A 26,119-nucleotide genomic window follows, 5' to 3' on the forward strand; every position below is an offset into this window, starting at 1 on the left:
GCCCGGCGTGAGTTTTAAGCCACCGGGTCCGGGACGCGAACTGCGGTCGACTATGTGGGAGTCCAGCGACATAGCCATTACGCTAACTGCTGGTTCCCCCTATTATTGCTTTTAATAACAATATCCAAACCTGATTTAAATTTAACATTCACTGGGCTCTTTATATTTGCCAGACACTAATCTAAGTGCTTAAAACTTACCTCATACATTTCTCACAAATAACAAGAGGTAGCTACTTTTTCCATTTGCAGAGAAGGAACCTAAAATACCCAGAGAAGCTAATTGAGTTTCCCAAATTAGTGGAATAAAGATTTATTCAAAGGAATATGTTTCTAAAGCCTGTGGGCCTAACCATTGTTGCAGAGAAATTCCCTACAAATTTGTTTTTTCAATAAGTGACTAAATTGGTTCACTCACTTTGATATCTTCAACAGTCTTCCCTAGTTGGACATTACCATACTGTTACCTCAGCCACCTGAGAGCGCAGGTCAGACTGCTCTGCTTTCTACAGTATTTGTCTTTTTCTTTTTTGAAATATGTGTTAAATTGTCAGTATTTTTTTTTTACCCTGCTGTGATATATACCATGTCATAGTCTCCTCCCCTTACTTACATGAAGTCTTAGGTCCATCTTAGGTCCATTAAAATATTTCTAACAATTCCCACCCCATCCCCACCCCTTCTTTCCGAAGAAACTCCTAGTGTCTACCACCGCTGTCTCTATTTCTGTGCTTATGAGTCTTAGTTTCTACCATAGAGTGTAGACATTCCGTAAAAGTTAAGTGAGGACAGGTGGATTTGTCTTCAATTGTCTGGCTTATTTCACTTAGTATTATATCTTCTAGGTTTATCTATTTTGTGTCAAATGATAGAATTTTGTTTATGACTGAGTAGCATGCAGCATATTAATCTGTTAATTTTTTAAAAGAACAAAAGCTGTGTGTGAGTTTTAAAGAATGGATCATAGGGACCAGCAGTTGGCGTAATGGCTGTGTTGCTGGACTCCCACGTAGTCGACCACAGTTTGAGTCCCGGACCCGGTGGCTTAAACTCATGCCAGGCGCGTGTGCATACGTGCCCAGAATCCCAAGAGGAGAATGGAGAAGAAGGGATTGCAGCATGGCCATCCCCCCCCCGGGGGGGGGGTGATTTCTCACTTTCTGTCTCTCTGTCTCTCTCTGTCTCTCTGGTGAGCGCATGTGCCCTATAGGAAAAACCTCTCCAAAAAAAAAAACAAAAAAAAAAAAAAAAAGAATGGATCATAGAGCTAGAAAGTGATGCAGAATTAAAATGCAACCATTTGCAAGGCAATCTCATTAGGGAAGGTTCCTGGTTCAAGGCCAGAGCCCTCCATGAATATACTAGGCATGCCCTTACCCATGATGCAGGGCTGGCTGAGAGATGAGGCGGGATCATGGAATTGACCATGTTGGGGGTGCTGTCTCTCCTTTACTCTCTCTTGCTCATAAAGGAAATATATAAATAAACCTAAAAAATGAACTCTTTCTTAAATAAAATTTCCTATTTTTTAAATAACTAACTATAACCTCAGACTCCAGATTTTTTTATATTATGTTTCTGTTGAACAGTAATGATTATTTGATTATAATAGATTCAAATCTGAATTTGCTTCTCTATGGAAAATATAACAAGAAAACGACCTACTATTCTCAAATCAGAGTTTTACAGTCCTTAATGCTGTCTGTCCTAGCACAGTATCACACTTTAGAAGTTGCACTTTTTGACTTGTCCCCTCTCTTCTCTTGGTATACTTTGAATTTGTTGTCACTGTAGATGCAAACTAGGGAAGGATGTGATTCTTTTTGTGTCTGTTGCAAGTTTTATTACTTTTCTTTAGCAACTGATATGAGAGACAAGGGTGGTCATTAGATTTGGACAATGCAATTTTTATAAAAATGAAGTTATCTAATTCCGCTACATAGCAATAGAAATAGAGAATAGAAAGTGCATGCCTGACCTGGCACTTAGTCTACTTTATCCATCTTCTTGGTTGAATACCTTACCATCTCCTTCAGCAGCAAATTTGAGAGGAGGTCAATATAGAGGAACTTCACCATTTATTAAGTGAAATCACTTTTTAATCTATTCTACCATTTAAGTGTTTAAACAGAATGTTCTTTAGTGTAACATTTACTGCTTCTGTGGAAGAATGCGTAGTTAATAAATCACCATCGCCAATTAGTTGTAGGTTTCAATGGGGCCCTTAATGCATTTTTTAAATTTCTTTGAAGACTATTTCTCTTATTTAAACTGTAATGACCCTTCATTCATGGTTATCAGCCTGAAAGTATTAAAAGATGAACATTTGCTGAACTTGTAGAATTTATGGAAAAAAAGATAATTCAACAGAGTAAGAGAAAGTCAAAAAGAACCGAACAGTGAGATCACCACCATTTACATCTGAAGTAATTTGCCTTCAATGGCTATTGCTGCATGTGTGTGAATATAATATACCAGGGCTCTTCAGAGAGCTCATGAAAAGTGTATTATGAAAAACTATGCATGGATTTCACATATTTTCCACCAAAATATACTTAGACTTCTATTTTTTCCCAACTTTTTGACACTCCCTCAAGAAACTATAAATATGTAAATAGAAACAACTTCATATACACGTAATTACTATACATATAATACAAGATTGAGAAAACACAGATGGAATAAAATGCTCGTTAAAACCTCTTAAGAAGTAATTCCAGGGAAAATGTAGGCACAGATGATTTTGTGTTAGAGCATTTGCTAGTATATGAAATCCATACAAGTACTGAAATTTTTATCTACATGGCTTTATTTATTATCTAATTCATCTACATTTGTAGATGAACTCTTTTTTAGATATCTTACATATAAAAGCTCTAGACATTTTTAATTTTTTCGTTGCTTTCCATAGTATAACAAAATGACAAATTGAATGACTCTCCCTTGATAATGTTCCAATAACAAATACTATGAGGAAAGAAAAAAAAGGAAGGAAGGAAAAAAGAAAGGAAAACCAGTAACCTAGAGGAAATGATTTTAGTAATAGGAAATCTGCTCTGGTTGTCACCCCTGCCACTAGCTGGGCATGTTGTCCTTGGGCAATTTCTGTGTGATCTCACTGGGTGCCTTTTCTTCACTTTATCCTTCCCAGCCTCACTTCCCTGAGTTTATTTCACTGGGTAGGAAACACATCTACAGCCAGGTCTCCTTGCCCTTATGTTTCATGCCCAGAGAGTTCTCTGAAGTGAATGGCCTGGTGCATCCCAGGGGTCTCTCCCAAGCCCAGGATGTAAGCTTTGCTTAATCCCCTCTCTTTTTTTCTCTGTGTTTTATTTCAAGGCCTTGTTTAGACAAGGTTCCCTATCTTGCTGTTAGCTCACATCAAATCCTTGCCACCGTCTTGACTATCATGAGGCAAGTTTCACAAGCATCTTCTGGTGGCATCAACTTCACTATCTTCTTTTGCGTGAAGTTCAAACTCAAGTTTGTCCATTCAATAGTGAGCAGTTTCAAGTCAGTGGTCAGACAGATGGTGTATTGTCATATTCTGTGTGTGTGTGTGTGTGTGTGTGTGTGTGTGTAAAATGGATATGTTGCCAATATTTAAATATTAGAATATTTCTAATAAAAGGACGAGCAATTGGCATAATGACTGTATCTCTGGACTCCCATGTAGTCTACCGCAGTTCGAGTCCTGGACTCAGTGGCTTAATCTCATGCCGGGCACATGTGCACATGTGTCCAAGATCCCGAGAGGAGAATGGACGAGAAGGGATTGCGACGTGGCCATCCCTCCTGGGGGGGTGATTTCTCGCTTTTTGTCGCTCTATCTTTCTGGCGAGAGCACGCGCCCTATAGCAAAAACTTCTAAAAAAAAAAAAAGAATATTTCTAATAAAGATAATAGATTTGCATTTTTTTTTTCATGAGAAATCAGAAGCACTTGGTTTGCACTTATTTCCACAGGAAAAAATTGGTGGAAAGTGTGTTCACTCTGATTTCTCCTTCATTAGTGTCTTCTTTCTCAGCCTAGGCTCATACTTACATATGTAGAAACAGAGTTTGAAACCCCTCTTTCAATACAGGGGCTGACCTTAACCAACTTCATGTTGTTGGTATCACTATAGTTTTTCTACAAGGGATGATTGTGGAGATGGGGACACATGGGGTGTTAGAAATTTAGTTTATGCCTCATCTTTGCATTCACGCTGTCAAGTGTACTGCTCGATGTCTAGCACATGAAAGAAATCAGTAAGTTAACTAAAAAGCTATTAAAATAATTGTGTGAATCATGTAGGATATTCAGGAAAGCAAATGGATTTTTATGTTATCAAATTTAACGAAAAGGCTTTATATTCAAACACAGCTTGCAGACAACTGACCATTAGTATTTTACATTTTATACGTTGGTTTGATAGTAAAAGTGTGACTTTTTAAAATTAGATTCTCTGCTGAATAATGTAGAAGCCAGATCAGACATTTATGGAAGATGAAGTGGGAGGTTAAGGATTGACTGCAGATAAAAATGGGTAAAATAGAAAGCTTTGGGGTTTCTGTGTTTTATTGTTGTTTTTAATATTAAGTCATAAAACATTCATTGTTAATTTGGAAGTGAACAAAAATGAATTTAGAGAAACTATTTTCTATTATGGTGGAGCAGGTGAGCACCCATGAGAGAGAGAGAGAGAGAGAGAAGCACCCTCAACAGACTCTTGTTATGAAATATTCTCCTTTCCCTAGCCCTCCAGTTCCTCAGGATCCTAGGAACCCACTCATGTGCCCAAAGTGTTTTCAATCTAACCCTGGGATCTGGACCCACAGTTAGCCATATGGCTAACAGCCTTGCAGGGCACTTGCATTATACTTACTACAGTAGCTGGGCCTAGTGTGATTCTTTTCCAGGTAGATTCTGACAGGCATGATTCATACTTTGGAACACATTCTGTACAGTCAAGGTGTTGCTGAGAAACTGTGCTGCCTGGGCCCAGAATGGAAACAAATGTTTTGGTGAAATTTGCAGGGCAGAACAGAGGAGGAAATAAAATTCCATCACTGCTGACTCTAGCAGCACGCTGTTACCTCTGTGTTTTAGAAACAGATGTAAACTCATGTTTTAGGGATTGCGTTAAGTCCCCAAGTCCTTGAGAATGATACCACAGTATGGACAGGACAGCAACTTTGGCCTTTGAATCTGTTTCTGAAGGCCATTGTGCTTTGCCTGACCTTTTCTTACTCCTGATATTTTTTCTACTTTAATTTTATCTAGGTATTGCTCTCCCTCTCTACTTCTACACTTAGTTTGCTTCAATATGTCATTCATTAAAAAAGGTATACCAAATAACATACTTATCAGTGTCTTATAAAATACAAAAAAATTTAAATATCGTTAAGAGAATTTTTGAATGCTCGGTTAAGCACAAATGGAAGCGTGTTTTAACTGGCATTGATGCTCATGTTCAATCTATCCTGTGGAATGAATTTAATTGCAAAACCAACTCTCAGATGTGTATAATTCAATACAATGCACCCAAAGACCCAATTAAAATTCAGTTTTACTTTAATCATAAAATAGCAACTGATAGAGGCACTTGAAAATAAAGACACTACATTTCTTAAAAAAAAAAAAAAAAAACCTTCTGCATTTCAACATTTTCATTCTTCCAGGTTGTCTTCCTGGTATCCTCAGCTTGGCTGATTCAGGAGATATTTTAAAGATGAGCATAAATTTGTAGAAAGGATAAAACATTGCTTTCCATAAACAAAGTTTTTAGAGTTTTGGTACTTTGACATTTTCTTTGGCCACAGATTCACTGACTTGGGTATTTTATATTCTTGTAAATACAAAGTTTTCTGTGGAATAAGTGACTATGACCATATGACAGGCCCAGTCTTGTGCTAATTTTGCCCAAAACCAGCTATAAATCTAAAAAGTTTGTTTACACACACACACACACACACACACACACACAGACACCCAATTGCTTCATTGGTATTGATCAAAAAGTAGTTTATCTGGGACCAGCAGGTGGTGTGGTTATTCAAGTCCTAGACCTGGTGGCTTGCTTTCTCTCTCTCGCTCACTCTCTTTCATATATATATATATATATATATACATATATATATAATTAAATGATAAGAGTAATAATAAAATAATTTCTTAAAGTAGCTTTTTACAAATGTGGCTTTTAGCAGTGTTCCTAATTCATCTTAATGAAAACCAGCGACAGGCTGATTTGGTCACAGAGACCTCACACAGCCTATTACTTGGCACCTTGGATATTTTGAATGAGAAAGGTTACAGTTCAAGGAGAGGAGGAAAGCTAGGACAGTAACAGATGAAGAAAGATAGACAGGATTTCATAGGAAATCTCTGAAAAAGCCCAGGATTGTTTATCTTTTTTTTTCATTAATCTTTGACGGTAGTAGGTATTTGATTCAATTATTGAAAGCTCTTTTTTTCTTAAATTTGCTAGCAGATATATGCACTTGCCAAAAAGAGAGAGGAAATATGCAAAAGCACCCTCCCATGGGGAATGGTCATATTGCAATCTCCTCTTCTTGATTTCTCCTTTTGGTATTTTGGGCACACATGCATGCACATATGCTCAGCTTATTTTTCCAGTCACTGGGTCTGGGTCTTGAACTCTGCAGTTGGCTATGTGGGATCTAGCCACTCTAACCATAACACCACCAGCTCTAACCATGACACCACCAGCTCTAACCATGACACCACCCCGAAAGTATTTATTTATAAACCTGGTATGTAATTATTTTATAAAAGGCTTGAGTGGCTTCTAGGAAAATGTAGGCCATTGAAAGCTTCTTGTACATAAAGTTTCAATATATAATCAGGGCAAAACAACACCATTTCTGAAATCCTAGGCCTTTACTCAAAATTTTAAAGAAATGCATTTGAAGCAAATAATAAAGTGATCATCCTTGTCCCACCCCTCCTCCTCCCTTTTTCTCTATTCCTGTATCTTTTTTTTTTTTTTTTTTGGAGAGATTTTCGCTATAGGGCGCGTGTGCTCGCCAGACAGAGAGAGACATAGAGACAGAAAGCGAGAAATCACCCCCCAGGGGGGATGGTCACGCCGCAATCCCTTCTCCTCCATTCTCCTCTCGGGATCTTGGGCACACACGCACACGCGCCCAGCGTGAGTTTTAAGCCACCGGGTCCAGGACGCGAACCGCAGTAGACTACATGGGAGTCCAGCGACATAGCCATTACGCTAACTGCTGGTTCCCAATTCCTGTATCTTTTAATACTACTCATTTGAGTGGCAGACGTTTTCTATATAGTCTTGATTACCCAGAAGCCAATGTGATCTTTCAGTGTGATCTTTCAAATACAAAGTAATTCCCTTCCTCTGTTCAAAACTCTCCAAATCTCCCCCTATCTTTTGGAATAAAATCCAAAATCAGTATCATGGCTTACAAGGAATACTTGCTCCCTATGGTCTGCTTCTGCCAGCTGCCACCTCTTTGGCATTCTTGTTTACTACTCTTCTCCAGCCACAGAGACAACCTGTTCATTACTAAAATACAACAAAAGCATATCATTACATGCCTTTGCATGTGCTGGCCCTCTGCCCAGAGCTGCTTCTTATATATCCACATAGTAGTCTCTCTCTTCCCTTCCTACGAGTTTCTGCTGAAAATTCACCCTATCAAAGAGACCTTCTGTGACTCTCCTTTCTTGTAGAGACCTCTGTCCTTCTGTCTTTACCATACTTTAATTTTCTGCTTTGCACTAACCACCTTTTAGTATACTATACATACACATACACATTTACACATACATGTACATATATATACATATACATGTATACGTGTGTGTATGTACATATATATATATATTTATTTATTTATTTATTTATACTTTTCTTAAGAGAGATTTTTGCTATAGGGTACGTGTACCCACTGGAAAGACAGAGAGACAGAAAGTGAGAAATCACCCCTCTGGGGGGGATGGCTATACCACAATCCCTTCTCCTCCAAACTCCTCTTGGAATTTTGAGCATGCACACACATGTGCCCAACATGAGTTTCAAGCTGCCAGGTCTGGGACTTGAATCATGTTCGGCCATGTGGAAGTCCTGCAACGTAACCACTATGCCATCTGTTGGTCCCCATACTATATATATTATTTATGCTCACCTGCTTTAATGTCTGTCTTTACTCTCTAGGGTGTAAACTATGAGAGCAGAGTCTTTGTTTTATTCTCTGTGTAGTTCCACTGCCAACAATAATACAGAGAATTTGTTAAACTATTATGTGATAAATGAGTGAACGAATCCTATCTCCTCTTATCAAACAGCATGTACAACAGATATGCCCACCGGGGAAAATAATTTATATTAACAGATAGTCTCAGAAATTTATTTTCTACTCTATATTCCTAAATTATATTAAGACTCAAGAATATAGATATTTATCATAGTGATGGTTTGTCAGACACAGTACTTAGAAGTCATGGCCCCATGACTATGTAAATCTTTTAAACTGGTGGGACCAGCAGTTAGCATAATGGCTATATCGCTGGACTCCCATGTAGTTGACCGCAGTTCAAGTCCCGGACCTGGTGGCTTAAACTCATGCCAGGCGCGTGTGTGTGTGTGCCCAAGATCCCAAGAGGAGAATGGAGGAGAAGGGATTGCAGCGTGGCCATCCCCCCGGGGGGGTGACCTCTTACCTTCTGTCTTGCTGTCTCTCTCATGGCAAAAACCCTAAAAAAAAAAAAAAAAAAAAAAAAATGCTGGCAATAGGGCAATAGTTATAAATGTAAACTTCATCTGTATGTGGTATACCAACTTCTATTTCTTAACATACTGGTAGAGTATTACTTTTTTCCTTAAGTTTTGTTTAGAATTCATGACAATTTACTTAGGTTTTTTTTGTTTTTGTTTTAAAGGTTTTTGCTATAGAGAGCATGCACTCACCAGAAAGACAGAGAGAGACAGAGAGACAAAAGGCAAGAAATCATCCCCCAGTGGGGATGGCCACACCGTAATAAGCCACCAGGTCCAGGTCTTGAACCGTAGTCAACTACATGGGAGTCCAGCGACATAGCCATTATGCTAACTGCTGGTTCCGACAACTTACTTGTTAAAGCTTGAAAAGCTGAAATCTTTCAAGAGAATGAAATACCTTGAGGCTTTAAAGTGCCCTTTAAGGTCATCCATAATAGCGATCTTCCTATGGAGCTGGTCAGTTTATGACTGCTTAGTTTTTAGTGGTTAAAAATTCTGTACAATGTGATACTGCCCATTTTGCTTTGGAATGGATTTTTACTAAGTTAAATCAATCTGGATTTATGTAACTACATGGTGTAATTTTTTGGAATTTGTAGTCAGAAGAATAACTAGAAAATAAGTAGATGTAGAAAATGAAAAAATACAGAAAATGAAACTTTTACACTGGAATGTTTCAATCTTGGAAGTTTACCTTTACCTAAAATTAGATATTTATCTGATTTCCAGAAAACTACAAGGAACAATAATAATACATTTTATAAATTGGCTATTCAGTCTTTAACAGAGAATGTATTAGTTAGTATTCCTGTGTAACAAACCACCCCAAAATGTTATGGCTTCAAACAACTCCATGTTTTGTTTCTTACAAGATATGTATGGATCAGCTTAATGAATTTACCAATCTAGATTGTACCGTGCAGATTTCAACTAGACTCACTCCCATGCCAGCTCTTAACTGGTGGACTGGCTTGGGGCTGGCTTGTCAAGGGTGACCTCTGCTTAAAAGAAAACACTTCTCCATGTATCTCTCATGTACCTTCAGCAGATCAAGTTACAAATCTTGATAGTGGTAGGGATCTAAGACAGGAAGAAGAAATGTGCTAGCAGCTTTTCAAGCCTCTTTTTCTCGCTTCACGTTTACTATTGCCTTTATTATATTTTTTTTCCATGTTACTCAGCCCATCTTGAGTGGGAAAGAACAGCAAGATTAGAAAACAAAGGGGTCCAGCAGATGCCATGGTGGTTAAGACACTGGATCATACATGGTTGACTTCCCGGTTCAAGTCCTGGACCTGGTGACTTGAAAATTATACTGGGCGTGTGAGAATGTATGCCCCAAATCCCGAGATGATAATGGAGGAAAAGGGATTGTGGCATTACCATCTCCCCTAGAGAGTGATTCCTCGCTTTTCCTCTCTCTGGCAAGCTCACATGCCCAATGGCAAAAATTGGGGGAGAAAAAAAAAAAAAGGCAAAAGATCTGGTCAAAAGGAGGCCATTGATGGGAACCAGCAGTTAGCGTAATGGCTATGTCGCTGGACTCCCACGTAGTCGACCACGGTTCGCGTCCCAAACCTGGTGGCTTAAAACTCACGCCGGGCGCGTGTGTGTGCGTGCCCAAGATCCCAAGAGGAGAATGGAGGAGAAGGGATTGTGGTGTGACCATCCCCCCTGGGGGGTGATTTCTCGCTTTCTGTCTCTATGTGTCTCTGTCTGTCTGGCGAGTGCACGCGCCCTGTAGCGAAAACCTCTCCAAAAAAAAAGAAGAAGGCCATTGATTAAGGCCATTGCCTCAGTGCAGTAAGTTTATCACACATAAGAAACTCTTGTGAAGAAGATGATGCAGAGACAAAATATATATGTAAAAGTAGAAAAGAGAAGAATAAAGTAAGAGGAAAGAACGAGAAAAAAATCAAAATGAAAGATAGCTAGATAGGGGGCAGCAGATGGTGTAGTGTTTAAGGCACTGTATTCCACGTAGTTGACCATAGTTTAGGTCCTGGCCCCTGGGGGCTTAAAACACACACTGGGTGTGTATGGATGTGTACCTAAAACCCCAAGAGGAGAATAGAGGAGAAGAGATTTTTGCATGGCCATTCCCCCTGGTGAGTGCTTTCTTGCTTTCTGTATCTCTATCTCTGGTGAACCCATGCACCCTATAGCAAGAGTATCTCTCAAAAAAGAAAAGAAAAGAAAAAAATTGGCCAGGTAAAGGAAAAGATAGGTGGAGTGTAAAATGAAAGGAGAAAATTACTGGGAGGACTAAAGGAACCAAGACTGGTGACCTGGAAAACAAGTTCTGGTATAAACATATAATGGTCATAACAACTGAGTAGAATTTTCCGATTGACAGCAATATAAATGCAAGTTCTGCCAAGAGTATGGGAAGGAGGAAATACAATGAATTGCCATAGAATTATCTGGGAAAGTAGCTCATCACTTGCAGAAGAAAACTGCACCCGTAGATGTTGCAGGATAAAAGCAAGTGACAAATGCCAGTAACCAAGATTTAATGGTCTTCTATACAGTCATCTATTAGTGCTACTGTTTAAAAATTATGTGACTTTGCTTTATTAGGATATACAAAGGTAATTTGGTTTGTTTATGCATCTTTATTCTTTCACTTTTTGTAACTAAGTTTGTCTTAAATACAAATTACACTTGTATTAGCACTTCTCAACGTGGAATTTAAGACTGGTTAATAGTATAATGCCCATTAAGAAAGAGGATTACATACATTGATATTGAATTGTGATTTAGCAAATCACCAAAGTATATCAGACTTTCATTTTGTAGATAACTTTTAGGGACAGAAATCTTCATTCAGTTTTGTTTGTTGTCTGGATTTCTGTCAACTAAATACTTCTTAATGTCAGAATACGTTTTTATATTTTATTTTACAATTTGCCATTCACATATCATTTTTGTACATCTTTATGGCGTACAATATGGTTTTTCAAAGCATGTGTGAAGTGTGTGAAAATCACATCTATGGTCATGTATTGGGTTGCCGGAAAAGTCATGACATATTTTTCTATGCAAAAATGCTTCATGACTTCCCTGATGACCCAATTTATCATTTTCAACAAAGAGCATTGCATGCTTGTATCTGTTACCTGCTTTTCTCCTGATCTTCCCACCCATCTCTCCCGTCCTCCCACATAAACTCCGGTATCTGCACTTGGCATCTCTACTGTTGTCTTTGATCCTTTCAATAATTAAATTGCAGTGCAGACATTTGGAATGCATTGAGTAGGGATTATACAATGTTTGTCTTTTATAGTCTGGCTTATTTCACTTAGCATTAAAATCTTGAATGAAAAGACTCACTGTTCTTTATGGCAGAATAATATTCCATATTTGCTGTGTTTTATAAATCTAGTCATCAGCTTTGGAGCATGTAAGTTGATTCCATGTCTTAGCAATTGTGAATAATGCTGCAATAAACATGGATGTGCAAGTATTTTTCTGACTGAATGATTTCTATCCTTTGGGTAAATACCAAAGAGTGGGATTACTGGGTCATATAGTAGTTCTATTTATAAGTGTTTGAGGAATGTTTACAGTGGCTGTACTAATTTACATTCCCACCACAGTGCCAGAGGACAGAGGATTTGCTATTTTCTACGGCCTCATCAACACTTGTTTTTTTGTGTTTTTTTGTTTGTTTGTTTGGTTGTTTGTTTTTTGATCATAGTCATTCTGATGGGAGTAAGGTGCTATTTCATTGTGGTTTTGCTTTCCATTTCCCTTGTGATAAGAGATATCAAACATTTCTATATATGCATTTTGATCATTAGCATATCTTCCTGCAGAGTATTCTGTTCAGCTCATTTGCCCATATTCTTAAATAAATTGCTAGGGTTTTTGTTTGTTTGTTTGTTTGTTTGTTTGTTTGATGAGCTGCTTGAGTTCCCTGTAAATTCTGATTATCAATTCCTTATCTGAAACATAAATTGGGAATATTTCTCTCATTTTGTCAGTTGTTATTTCACTATTTATTGTTTCCTTTGACATGCACAAGCGTTTTAGCTCTATATATTCCCATTTGTATGTTTTTAGAATTGTTGCCTGTACTTTAGACATCATATTTGAGAAATCTTTGCCTACTCTAATATCTTCAAGTGCTTCCCCTTCATTTTCCACAAGAAGTTTTATAATTTGAGGCTTTATTTAGATCTTTGATCTATTTTGTTAATGGTGAGAGATTAGGTTCCAGTTTTTCTTTTTCTTTTTTTTGCAGTCAATATCCAATTCTCTCAGCACCATTTGTTGAAAAGACTTACTTTCAATCCCCCCACTGGATTGTCTCATACCTTATTCAAAAATCAGTTGGCTGTATGTTTTGGGGGTTATTTCCGGATTTTCTATTCTGTTCCATTGGTCTATACATTTGTTTTTGTGCTAGTACCATGCTATTTTGATTATCACAGCTTCATAATATATTTTGAAGTCAGAGACACCAACTTTATTTTTTTGCACAGTATTGCCTTGGCAATATGGGTTCTTTTATGATTCCAAACCAATTTTCTGATTGTTTTCTCTGTTTCTGTAAATGGGATTGCCTTGTTCAATTCTGTCTCAGTCTGTTCATTGTTGGTGCATAAAAAAAAAAGTATGATTTTTGTATAATATTGTATCCTGAACATTTTCTGAATTCATTTATTACAACCTCATCTTGTTCCAATTTTTAATGGAAAAGATTTCAACTTTTCCCTATTCAGTACAATGACAGCTAAAGATGGCTTTTATTGTTTTGGAAAATATACCTTCTATATTTGTTTTATTGAAAGTCTTAATCATAAATGTATGTTGTAATATTTTAATCAAATGCTCATTCTACATCAGTTGGTATGATTATATGGTCTTTATCTTTCCTTCTGTTAATGTGATATATTACACTTACTGTTTTGTGTATGTTGAGCCATCTTTGAATACCTTATGAAAATCCTACTTCATTATGGTGCATAATCATCGGTGCTGCTGGATTCAATTTGCTAATATTTGTTGAGGATTTTTGCATTTGTATACACCAGGGATATTGCTCTGTAGTTTTCTTATTACTTTATCTTGGCTGCTTTTGGTATCAAGTAATGGAGGCTTCATAACATGAGTTTGGTAAGGTTTCTTTAATTTGAATATCTAGAAATAATTTGAGAATTGGGTTAACTCATTAAAGGATTTGAGAATTGGGTTAACTCATTAAATATGCAAATATTTAGCCACTTAATATAATGGTGCCATCAAGTCCTGGACTTTTCTTAGTTGAGGCACTGTTTATTACTAATTCAATCTCATTGCTTGTAATTGGTCTATTCAGTCTTTCTATTTCTTCCTGGTTCAATTTAGGGATATTGTAAATATCCAGAAATGTGTCCCTCTAGGTTTTCTAGTTTATGATATATGTTGTTCATAGTATTCTCTCATACTCTTCTGTATCTCTGTGATATCTGGTGTAATATTGCCTTTTACATCACTGAATATATTTATCTGATTCCATTCTCTGTTTCTCTTGATTAGTCTAGCTAATATTTGTAGATTTCATTTATCCTGTCCAAAAAAAATTTTTAGTTAAAGTTTTGTTTTATTCTTTTATTCTCTATTATATTTACTTCTGCTCTAGTCTTTATTATTTCTTTTGTTCTGATATTTTTGGATTTTTTTGTTATTGCTTTTCTGGTTCCTTGAGTTATGTCAGTAGGTTATTTATTTGCATCTTTCTGTTTTTATCTCGTGAACACTAATTGCTGTAAACTTCCCTTGGAGGACTACTTTCACTGTGCAATGAAGACCACAGAGAGATGTATGTTCATTATCATTGGGTTCAAGACTTATTTAACTTTGATCTTAACTTTTTTAGTTGTAAAATCATTTAGAGGAAATTGTTTAATGTCCTTGTATTTGTATATATTTATATTTTCACAATTATCTGTTGTTGGTTTCAAATTTAATTCCCTTGTGGTAAGAAAAGATGCTAGGTGTAGTTTCTATACTTTAAAATTTATAAGGCTTGTTTTGTACCCATTATGTCATCAGTCTTCAAAAATGTTCCATGTGGGGTTGAGAAAAAGTATATTTTGTAGTTATTGAGTGAAATGTTCTATTGATGTATGTCAGGTCCACTTGATTTATGGTATTATTTAGCCTCTGTGACTCTTTATTTTGACCTAGATGACCTGTCCAATGGTAACATTGGGGTGTTAATATTTCCACCAATTAGTGTATTGCAATCTACCTCTCTGTTTAGCTTTAGCAGTCTTTTTTTCTATGTATTTGGGTGTCCTAGTGTTGGGTGTCATAAATATTTATAATTGTTATAACTTCTTGGTGAATTAATCTCTTTAATACTATATAGCATCCTTTTTTTGGTCTCTTTTTACAGTTTTTATTGTAAAATCTACTTTGTCTTGGGACCAGCAGTTGGCGTAATGGCTATGTCGTTGGACTACCATGTAGTCAACTGTAGTTCGAGTCCCAGACTCGGTGGCTTAAACTCATGCCAGGCACATGTGTTGTGCGTGCCCAAGATCCTGAGAGGAGAATTAAGGAGAAGGGATTGAAGCATGGCCATACCCCCTGAGGGGTGCTTTCTCACTTTCTATCTCTCTGTCTTTCTGGTGAGCGGGAAAATGCCATATAAAAAAAACCTCAAAAAAAAAAAAAAAAAGAAAATTAAAAAAAAAAAAAAAAAAAAACTATGTTGTCTGATATCAGTATCTGTACTCCATCCTCATTTTGATTTCTGTTTGTGTGATGACTTTTTCCAGACCTTCACTTTCAATTTATGTATGTCTTTAACAATGAAGTGTGTGGGGGTTTTTTTGTTTGTTTTTTTAAGAGGATTTTGCTATAGGGCACGTGCACTCGCCAGAAAGATAGAGACAGAGAGCTAGAAAGCGAGAAATCACCCCCCGGGGAGGATGGCCACACCGCAATCACTTCTCCTCCAGTCTCCTCTCAGAATCGTGAGCATACACACACACATGCCTGGCGTGAGTTTAAGCCACCAGGTCCAGGACTTGAACCGCAGTTGACTAGGTGGGAGTCCAGCAACATAGCCATTACGCCAACTGCTGGTCCCACAACGAGGTATGTTTCTTGTAAGCAATATATAGAGACTCTTGGGTTCTTATCCATTCAGCCAATCCTTTTATTTTAATTGAGGAATTTAATCTATTAACATTCAGCATTATTATAAATATATGCAGACATAGCTCTTGCAGTTTGCTAGTCATTTTCCTAGGTTTTTCTTTCCTCGTTTTTTTTTTTTTTTTTTCATCTTTTTGATGTAGTATTACCTGAAGTATTTCTTAAAAAGCTGGTCTAGTGTTGAATTATTTAAGATTTTGTTTATTGGGAGTGATTTTATTTATTTTTCTCATTGAAAGATAATTGTTCTGAGTTTAATATTCTTGACTTTTTCTTTCTTTCAGAACTTTAAATATGTTACCTCATTCCTTCTTCTGTTGAAAGGTCTGTGATTAGTCTGATGGTATATCCTTGATAAGTAACTTGAGTTTTTCTTATCTCATTTTTAGAATATTGTCTTGTCTTTAGCTTTTGCAATTTTGACTATGATTTTCCTTAGTGAGGATCATTTTATATAGAATGTATTTTATTTTATAGTCTTTGTATTTCCTGGATCTGTATGTCTGTATGTCTCTAGATTTGGAAAGTTTTCAGACAATATTCTGTGAAAGAGATTGTCAATGTCTATTTGTCTTTTCACCTTTTGAAATATGCATTATGCAAATATGTAGCCACTTAATATAATGTTATCTCAAATTTCCCTTACGTTGTCTATTTTCCCCTTTCTTTACTTCATTATTGTTGTTGCTATAAGGTATGTGCACTCATCAGAGATACAGAGACAGAGAGAAAGATGTGAGAAAGCACCACTTACCCCCAGGAAGATTGCCATGCCACAGTCCTTTCTCTTACACTCTCCTCTTGGGACTTTGAAGACAAACATGCATGTGCCCAGCATATTCCTCAAACTGCTGGGTCTAGGACTTGAACCATGCAGTTAACCATGGGGAGACCCATTTCCCCCAACCTCCATGCCACAGTCATGTCCTCATTTTTCATGGTTGTTTTTTCATTCCTTTTGATGGCTTAGACTAAAATCAGAGATGTTTTTCTTCCAGGTCAGGGATTTTTTTCTTCTATGTGATCTAATCTGCTCTTAATACTTGGAGCAGTTTTTTATATCCTATATTATATTCTTCATCTCTAGAAGTTCTGTTTGATTCTTTTTGAGGGTGGCTATCTCTACAGAACTCTCCATTTATGTCATGGAATATTTTTCCCACCTCCTGGAATTGGTTGTTTCTTTTCTCTTGTATCTCATTGAGTTTTGTTATGACAAATATTCTGAATTCCTTTTCTGACATTTTTGGAATTTCTCATGTTGTATCTATGGTTGGTGAGGAATTATTGTGTTCCTTTGGGAAAGAGAGATCTTATTGTTTTTCATTTATCTGTGTGTCTGCATAGATTTTGAAACATCTGGTGAAGTACTCACTTCTTCAGTTTAGGGAGGTCCAGGAGTCCTGAGCTGTGGGTAGTATCTGTTAGGGCAAGTAGCCATTTTCTTAGACATGAGTATGCAGGAAAGGGTTGGACAGATGATGATCCCAATGCCGAGGCAGCTTCAATTCCACACTTATACTTCATACTCTGTCTTCCTACACCATCATGAAGCTTCAGAATACTTCTATTTATTTCTTTAAGATTTATTTATTTTATTTTATTTGCTATTATTACTTATTTTTTAAATTTTACAAGAGAGAGAGAAAAGGAAAGTGAGAAAGCAAGTCACTGGGTCCAGGATTTGAACTGTAGTCAGCTACATGGGAGTCCAGTACCTTAACCACCATGCCACCTACCAGGCCCCAGAATACATCTTAATGTTGGTTAAAAACAGAACATACTGATAAAAAATTTGTGAACACCTTAACATTGTTCAAGAGAATACTGGCATAGTAAATAGTAAATAAGGAAAAGCACTATCTTCTATTTACTTTTTCAAGATAATTCTACCAATTTCAGAAACAGTAAATTTGCTCTTAATTTATCTATTTTAACAAATATCCCTTTTACAATTGTATGATATCATGGGAGAAAATAAGCAGTATAGCTGTCTTCTTTCCAGCTAAATTCCCTGTCTTCTTACTTTTCTATTGTTTATTAGTTTATACAACAATGTCTGTTCTAATATGTTCTTTAGAGGAGTGCCCACAGATGGCCCACATCTGCTAATTCTACCTAAAGATATTTCTGGAGATTTATTCTTTCCTTTTTCTCTCTTGTACCTCTATTTGTTGAAGATGGTTTCATTTCCATTTTTGTTGCTATGGAACTGGTAATAAATAGAGTAATATTATCTCTAGTGAATCTTTTCTTAAATCTAGGAAAGTAGGCTCTATCTGTAGTTCGTGTCATTTATAACTATTAGAACATTCTAAGATATATTCTTGATTTATCTTAATTCTTAAGCTGCAAATATTAGAAACGCCTGTCATATTAAGATTTTTGTTCCATCCAAATTCAAATTTAGGAAAAGTAACCATGGAATTACCCATAGGAACTCATTGATTTTCCAGAGGAGATCCAACTATATATTAATCAACAATTAAATTGTTAAGTGTATAATTAGCAATTAATCTGCTTGTTATTTTCTAGCACTTGTGTCTATAAGGTCACTTGTGAACAAGGTTTCTTAAAGGTGTTCTCTCAGGACCAGCAGTTAGCATAATAGCTATGTCACTGGACTCCCATGTAGTCAACTACAGTTCGAGTCCCGGACCCGTGACTTAAACTCACACCGGGCGTGTGTGCATGCGTGCCCAAGATCCCGAGAGGAAAATGGAGGAGAAGGGATTGCAGCATGGCCGTCCCCCTTAGGGGGTAATTTATCACTTTCTGTCTCTCTGTCTCTGTCTTTCTGGTGAGCATACACGCCCTAGAGCAAAAACCTCCCCCCCAAAAAAAGTGTTCTCTCTATATATACATATGTGTGTGTGTGTGTGTGAGTTTGTGTGTGTACACACACATATAAATATACAAAAAAAGTCTTTTCGGAAAATAAGTAGGAAAGGAAGAATCTCTGTTTCTGAAATTACAGCTAGCACTGACTGCATTCCTGTAGTTTCTATATGGATGATTAGTTTGCATTGTCCAGCATCGAATAGATTTTAACCAAGTAGCCATTTGTAGTACAGGAACTCTGGTCACTTGACTCATTTTGTAGGACTAACCTGATGTTAATTTGGGGACAGTATGTTTTTCTTCTCCAACACATTTTACCTTCTCTCTAGTCCTCTGACACCTGATTTTACCCATCAAATAAGATGATCACACTCCCTCCTTACCTCTTCCTGAATGCAAATCTAACACATTGTGATTTACTTTTGTCTTTTTCAGATTCCTGTTTTGGTCACACAGATAAGTTCAACCAATCATCCAGTGAAAGTGGGGCTGTCAGATGCATTTGTCGTCGTCCACAGGATCCAACAAATTCCCAGTAAGTAGAAGAAGGGTAACTAAAAAGTGTGAACCTTCTGTAGGGTACATTGAAAAGAAACTGTGGACCCGTCCCTTAGCCTTGTGGTTAAGGGAACCATATACCTGACTGTGGTTTAAATCTTGACCCTAGAGGCTTATAAAACATGCCACTGTATATACATGTGTGTTCAAAATCCCAACAGGATGGAGGAATTGAAGGAGAAGGGACTGCAGCATGACCACTTCTAGTGGAGTGTGGGGGCTGGGGGGGAGCACTGAGGTTATTTCTCTCTCTCTCTCTCTGGCAAGAGCATGCATCCTCTGGCAATTAAAATGAATTAATTAATTAAATAAATAACAAGGAAAAAAAAAAAAAACAGGAGATTAAGCTCCAGGCAGATATATTGAAAAAAAGCAATCACTTAGCTAGTTGATGCTTGTTAATTATATCATTAGGCTTATTACTTCTGTTGGCATTGGCTATCTCAGTTACTCTTAAATTAATGACTTATGTAAAGAGAAATTAGTCAAGCCAAGAATGCATGATTTGGATTCCTTAGATAGTGGACTTGGGTGAGCAGATATAGTTCTTTAATTAATATGAAAAACATAAAAGAGTGACCAATTATTTAAATGATAAGCATATGACATTTTATGTTTGTTCACTTATTTTAAAGAAGTTTATGAGGAATGGAGCAGCTTTCTGCTATTTTATGTATAATGTGTAAAACTAATTTGGCAGTATAAGGAAAGATGAAAGAAAAAGTGTATATTTAGGTAAATTAAAATTTGGTTGGGCCATTAAATAACAGAGAAAATATGTATTTTCTTCATTTAAATCATTTTTGCCTATGTAGTGTAGTTCACATTTTGAAGAACCTAAACGTATGTGTTACTTTTGGTTACTATATGTTCCACATGATAAAACTGTAGTTAGACTTCAGGGTCCCTATATAATTTTGCATTCCTTGTCATAGTATAAAAGAATAACTCTTATGTTTTAGTGGGAAAAATGAACTTTGTGTTCATTATATTATAAAATCGTAATATAAACTGAATTTTGTAGCAGCTCTTATTAGGTAGTCATCTTTTAAAAGCTTCTGGGTTTTAAACCTCTTTTAAGTCAAGAACAGTCTGAGAGATATTTCAGCATATTAGTACAGGAGCGTTTGTGTCCTAGATGTGCCTATTTAAAGGATGATAATAAGCCAAATCTCAAGTTTAGATCACTTCTCTTCCTTTTATTCAAAGTTCTTGTTCTTTATTTCATTATAGCAGTAGACAACTTATTACATGCATATGCTGTCTGGTTTTGACTCGAGCTGATTCTGTTAAAGTCTGTCATCTCTCAAATACAGAAAGTAAATGGAGTGGAAACTGTTTAGATGCTGCAGAGGGCTGGATTGGCCAGAAACATCTTAAGGGTCATCTTACAACTATACTTTAGAGCCACATTCTTATATGGCATTCTACTTGGTAAAGTATGTGCATTCTTTGTGAGGTTTCTTCTTGTTAGCTGAGAATTTGTGGGAGGTAATATTCAAGGGAATTGTTAAATCAAGACAGATTTTCCAGAAACTAAACTGCACTGTGAACAAAGCAAGGATATATTAGTGTGTGTAGGCAACATAAAGGCTTCTGACAGAAGTCTTAAATAAGAGGCTAAGCCCTGGGAGAGCCAAAGTTGGCTTCTGTTTGAGGAGGAGTGTTCTCACATTTTTCTTTTTAGAGGTGTTAAATCAAGCATGACTTGAGTCAATTATTGCACAAGTAAAGGGTAACACTAGTTTTAGTTTATTTGTTGGGTCTTTTCATCCCTGAAAGAACTTTATTTGAACCAACTCAGACGGTATTTTAATCCACATTGCTATTCTGATATACTATTGTTTAGAGGAAAAGACCCAGGAATTTTTGGATACAAAAGATTTTTTTTTCACAAATGAATGTTGATATACCAATATCATGTCTATATATTCCTCATGATAAAACTGTATTTAGACTTCAGGGTCCATATGTAATTTTGCATTCCTTGTAAGAGGGTAAAAGAATAACTCTTATGTTTCAGTGGGAAAAAATATTTTTCCAAAAATAAATGGCATGAATTGGCAAAATTTTCATGAATGTTTGAGAACAGATTATGTCCAACATTTGAGACTCCGCATTCACTGAAAGACATTACTCAGACTTGGACTTCTGAGACCAGCTCTCCTCAGGCTAGCTGCAGGCTGGAGTGACACATTTCCTGTTGGACTTACTGCTCAGTCCTGAGAAAATTAGCCAGAAAGAAATACAAGTCCTGAGACTCTCATCTCCCCATCTTTTCCATTAGGTGCATATTTGGGAAAGAAAATTTGGAATTAATGTGCTCTACTTAAAATCCTTTTTGAGAACACAAATTTTAATCTCCTTAAAAAAATCTGTTCCCACCTTTGAAAAGTGTAACAGTATCTGTTACATGAGCTTCTGAATAAGAAGAGAAATATGGCCATAGTCTCAGCTTTAAAAAAAGAAAAAAAATTATACTAGAGATTAGATCACCAGAATTAGCATCATGCAAGTTTTAAAGTATTACTTTTTTTGGAGAAAGAAGGTAATTCCTAAAGATCTATGCATCATGTATTCGTGTAATCAAAACTAAGATAAATATTTAAGTCCTTTCCAAAATTCTGTTCCCATGTTTAACAACCCTCACTATTAGAAGTCTTCCTTGTAGAGGAATTTAAATTCTTTATTTTGGTTATCCTTTTTGCTTCTTTTGAGTGGACTTAGGGAACAGCTGATCATTATCCTAAGTAATGGATGGTTTCATTTCTTATGTATTCGAAGGTATGTTACATAGGATCCTGTTCTCATAAGATCAGTTACCTGTTCTTTTAATCATTTTGGTTCCATGGGTTATAGAAGCTAGACTTGGTGTAATCTAGCCGTGGCAACCTGGGAATGCAAGGTACAGGTTTGAGAATAAGTTTCCCCAGTGAGACCACCCCTGCTATATACCATTCTTACCAGATTTTGTGAAGGTTTGAATGCAGCATTCAGAACACTGTAAGGCAATTGAAATTTATTTATTATTAAGATTTATCCACAAACAATCTTCATAACCTCTATACACTATAACAAGGAATGCAAAATTACATTTTTTCATTTCTAAAGGCTTTCACATTGTAAATGATTTTGATGTCACATTCCAACATAATTAATTAATATAACCTTTATCTTTTAAAAAAGATCAGGTGGTCTGAATAATGTAAATATCAGAGGGAATTCAGACACATTGTTAGTAAATTGATAAGTAGCTCTGAGGTTACAAAGGAAATTTCCTTGCTCCTTGCAAAAATTTCCTTGCTCTATTTGTGGAGCAAGGAAAGCCTATAGTGAAATTAACCCTTTCATTTAAAAAAAATGGGAATTAGTTAAAATATAGGAAATATGGGGACCAACAGGTGGCATGGTGATTAAGGTGCTGGACTCCCACATGACTGACTGCGGTTTTGGTCCCAGATCTTATGGCTTGCTTTCTCCTCGACCCCTTTGTCTCTGCAAATTAAATAATAATAATCAATGAAATGAAATAATTCTTTAAAACAATATAAGAAATGTGGGACATAATGATAAATTAAATGAAATAATTCTTTAAAATAATATAAGAAGTATGGAATATAGTGCAAAGTTTGGCCATGAGACCTTGAGCACTAATTACTTTAACTTTCATTATATATAAAACGAGCACCTTAGTACCTAAAATACAGTGAGTACATCATTTGCAGTACCTAGCACAAAGTGCTTTGCTTGTACATACCGCTCCTGGGTTTTTTCCCATCATCATTGTACTAGTCAGAGTTGTTTAGAGAGAAAGAGAGAGCCAAGAGAAGATCTATGCTAGAGGGAATTTATTAGGAGAATCAGCTCATACAATTATGGTGGCTGAATAGTTCCACAACAGGCCATCTGCAAACTGCAGGTCACTTAGTTCGGTCTAAAGGCCTCAGAGCGGAAAAGCTGTTCATCTGACTCTCAGTCTGAGACTGAGTCTGAGAATGCACAGGAGCCATTGGTTTAGTCCGGGAGTCCAAAGGGAAACAACCTGGAGTTCCGAAGTGCAAGGAAGGAGTCTGTTAGACTCTAAGAAATCCATCTGCCTTCTATATTTGTTCTCTCTGAGCCCCGTTGATTGGATAGTGTCCACCCACACTGAGAGCAGGCCTTCCCCATCTCATCCGCCCAGATGTACATGGCAGTCTTTTCTGGAGACCCCCTCACAGACACCCAGAATGATGCTTTACCTGGTTTCCAGGTTATTTCTTGATCCATACAAATTGACACTGGAAACTAACCAAACAGTCGTCTTCCTCATCATCATCACTTTAAAGAAGACAGAGATGGGGGCTAGCAGGTGGTGTGGTGGTTAGGATACTGGACTCCCACATAGCCGATTGTAGTTCAAGTTCTGGAACCGGTGGCTTGCTTTCTCACTTTCCCCCTCTGTCTCCGTCTCTCTCTGGTCAAATTAAATAATAATAATAATAATAATAATAAATAAATAAAATAATTATTTTTAAAAAGACAATGAATCTGACCCAGATGTCACCACCCAGCCCAGGTGCGCATCAGGATCTGCAAAGGATTTCCACTAAAAGCCACTTTGATGGACTCTCTCTGGAACTCCCATTCTTTCTATCACTTTGTGTGCTTTTGGTGTCTGTATCATAAGACTTGTGTCTATGTGTTGCCATGTCTCTGAATCACTATTTTTTTTTTAAGAGATTTTTCCTATAGAGCTCATGCACTCAACAAAGAGACAGACAGAAAACGAGAAATCACCCACCCCGGGAGGGACATGGCCACACAACTAGCCCTTCTCCTCCTGTCACCTCTTGGAATTTAGGGAACACTCACATACACGCACACATACCCAAAATGAGTTTTAAGCTACTGGGTTTGAGACTCAAACCATGGTTTACTACTTGAGAGTCTAGCAATGTACTGTTTTTCATAAAATGTATTTATGAAACTAGAGACAGAAAGAACCAGAAATCAGCTGATTTAATCTCCAGAGATGCAGATATGAAAAACATGTTTATGTAAGGTAACTGGTTATTCATTTCAGAAATGAGTGTAAAAATATTCTTACTGTTATCAGAAACACAGTGCATTTTAATTCAGAGTAATTTGCAAAACAAACAAAAAACAAAGAAGGAAAATTTAAATTACCTATAAATTTGCTACAGAGGCATAAGAAAACATCAAAAAAGATTGTGGAAAAATGGAATTAAAGTATGAGTTTATTTTTGGACAAAGCATTTTCAAATCTGGGCTTAATGTTTTCAGACAACTTATTTTCCATGCACTTTTTGAAGAGCCCCCCCATGTATCATAATCAATATTTCTGTGTATCTGCATCCAATCTTTCATTTATAACATGTACACATATATACATACACATCTAAAAACTTGGCATTGTGCTATAAATATTTTTGCCACTTGTTTTCATTTTAGTGTATACAACACTTTTCTTCCTACATTTAAATACCTTTCTAAAATGTGGTTATTGGTGGCTAAAACACATTCCTTTGTTTCATAACTTCTGTAACCTTCTTTTCAGTGGTTGGTCATGTAGGTTACTTCTCATATAATTACCAGTAAAATGGTGTGAACTTCTCGTTTTCGAATGTTTACACACACCTGATTCTCAGAAAATTAATGTGTAGCTCTTGAATGTTAATAGTGTTTTTTTATGTATTTTGACAAATCACTTTCTGTGAAGGTTCTACCAATGTGCTCCCCAAACAGTCAGCATTATATTAGATACCCCAGATCCCCAAATGCTCTGAGATATCATTACTTTTTAAACTTTGCAGTTTCAGTGAGCAGAACATGGTATTTCGTTGTTGCTCCGATTGTCTTTTGATTACCAGAACATTTTAACAGTGTAGTATAGGTGATGTGTAATTTCACAATTTCTTGCTAAATAGCTCTATTAAGTAATTTTCTCTCAGCCTTGGCTTATCTCCCTCCAACTCCTTTTGCACAGTGGGCAGAGGTCTTCCTGAAGACACACACAATTCTGCCTCGTACTATGGAATCTTGTTTGTTTCTCCTGCGAAATAATGTTGTAAATTTCAGTCCTAATATCTGGGCGCTAACCTTTGCCACCATGCCTCACCATTTCTCCACCCTGTGAGCTTAATGAGCTTAACACTTCCAGCAAGAAAACCAAAACACCCTTCTTTCCACTGGTTCTTTTATTAGGAAAACTGAAGGCAGTGTCATTTAGTAATGAGAAAGTTACTTTCACACCCACATGCAGAATCCTAGCACTGGAAACTAAAATGGAAAGAAAGGACCTGACTCCAAACGGTGCTACTCCAAGTGATGAAAATGGCTTATTTCTGAATCCCACAGCATGCTCCACTTTATTCTTCTCACCAGTGATACATGATCTGCTGCTTCCTTAACATCAAGTGCCTCCTCATTATCACCTGCTGTTTTAAATTTATTGACTGTTCCTGCTACCATGCACATGCCCTGGCTTCGTGGGTTATAGTTTGCAGCTCAGTAGGAAATAGGAGCATTTTCAGGAATGAAACTTAAAGTTTAACTTGGAGCAAATGTATTTTTTAAATATTTACAGGGTCATTGAACTCTTTGAGGAACATTTGTATGTATTTTGACATACATGGTTTCTTTATGAGTTCACAGACTGGGTAGATATTTTTCAAAAAAGTTAACCAAAATTATATTCAGAGAGTGAACAAAATAACAGAGAAAAACAGAATTTTGTTTATTCATATGCAAAACATCTTACACTTTAATTCTGCCCTTCAGTAGAACTTCCTGTGCAGTGGGACTGTTCTGAGTC

The 26,119-nt window shown here is 36.6% G+C and overlaps 1 protein-coding gene across 1 annotated transcript in view; it reads left to right on the top strand.

The window, feature by feature from the left end:
• PLXDC2 (plexin domain containing 2) overlaps positions 1-26,119 on the top strand; it is a 520,858-nt gene that overhangs the window by 372,727 nt on the left and 122,012 nt on the right. The window contains exon 7 of the mRNA XM_006141612.3: positions 19,180-19,279. Within this exon, the coding sequence (XP_006141674.1) occupies positions 19,180-19,279 (100 nt within the window). The remainder of the gene's footprint in view (positions 1-19,179; positions 19,280-26,119) is intronic.

This window comes from Tupaia chinensis, unplaced genomic scaffold (assembly GCF_000334495.1).
Source record: "Tupaia chinensis unplaced genomic scaffold, TupChi_1.0 Scaffold000060_1, whole genome shotgun sequence".
Classification (NCBI taxonomy): domain Eukaryota; kingdom Metazoa; phylum Chordata; class Mammalia; order Scandentia; family Tupaiidae; genus Tupaia; species Tupaia belangeri.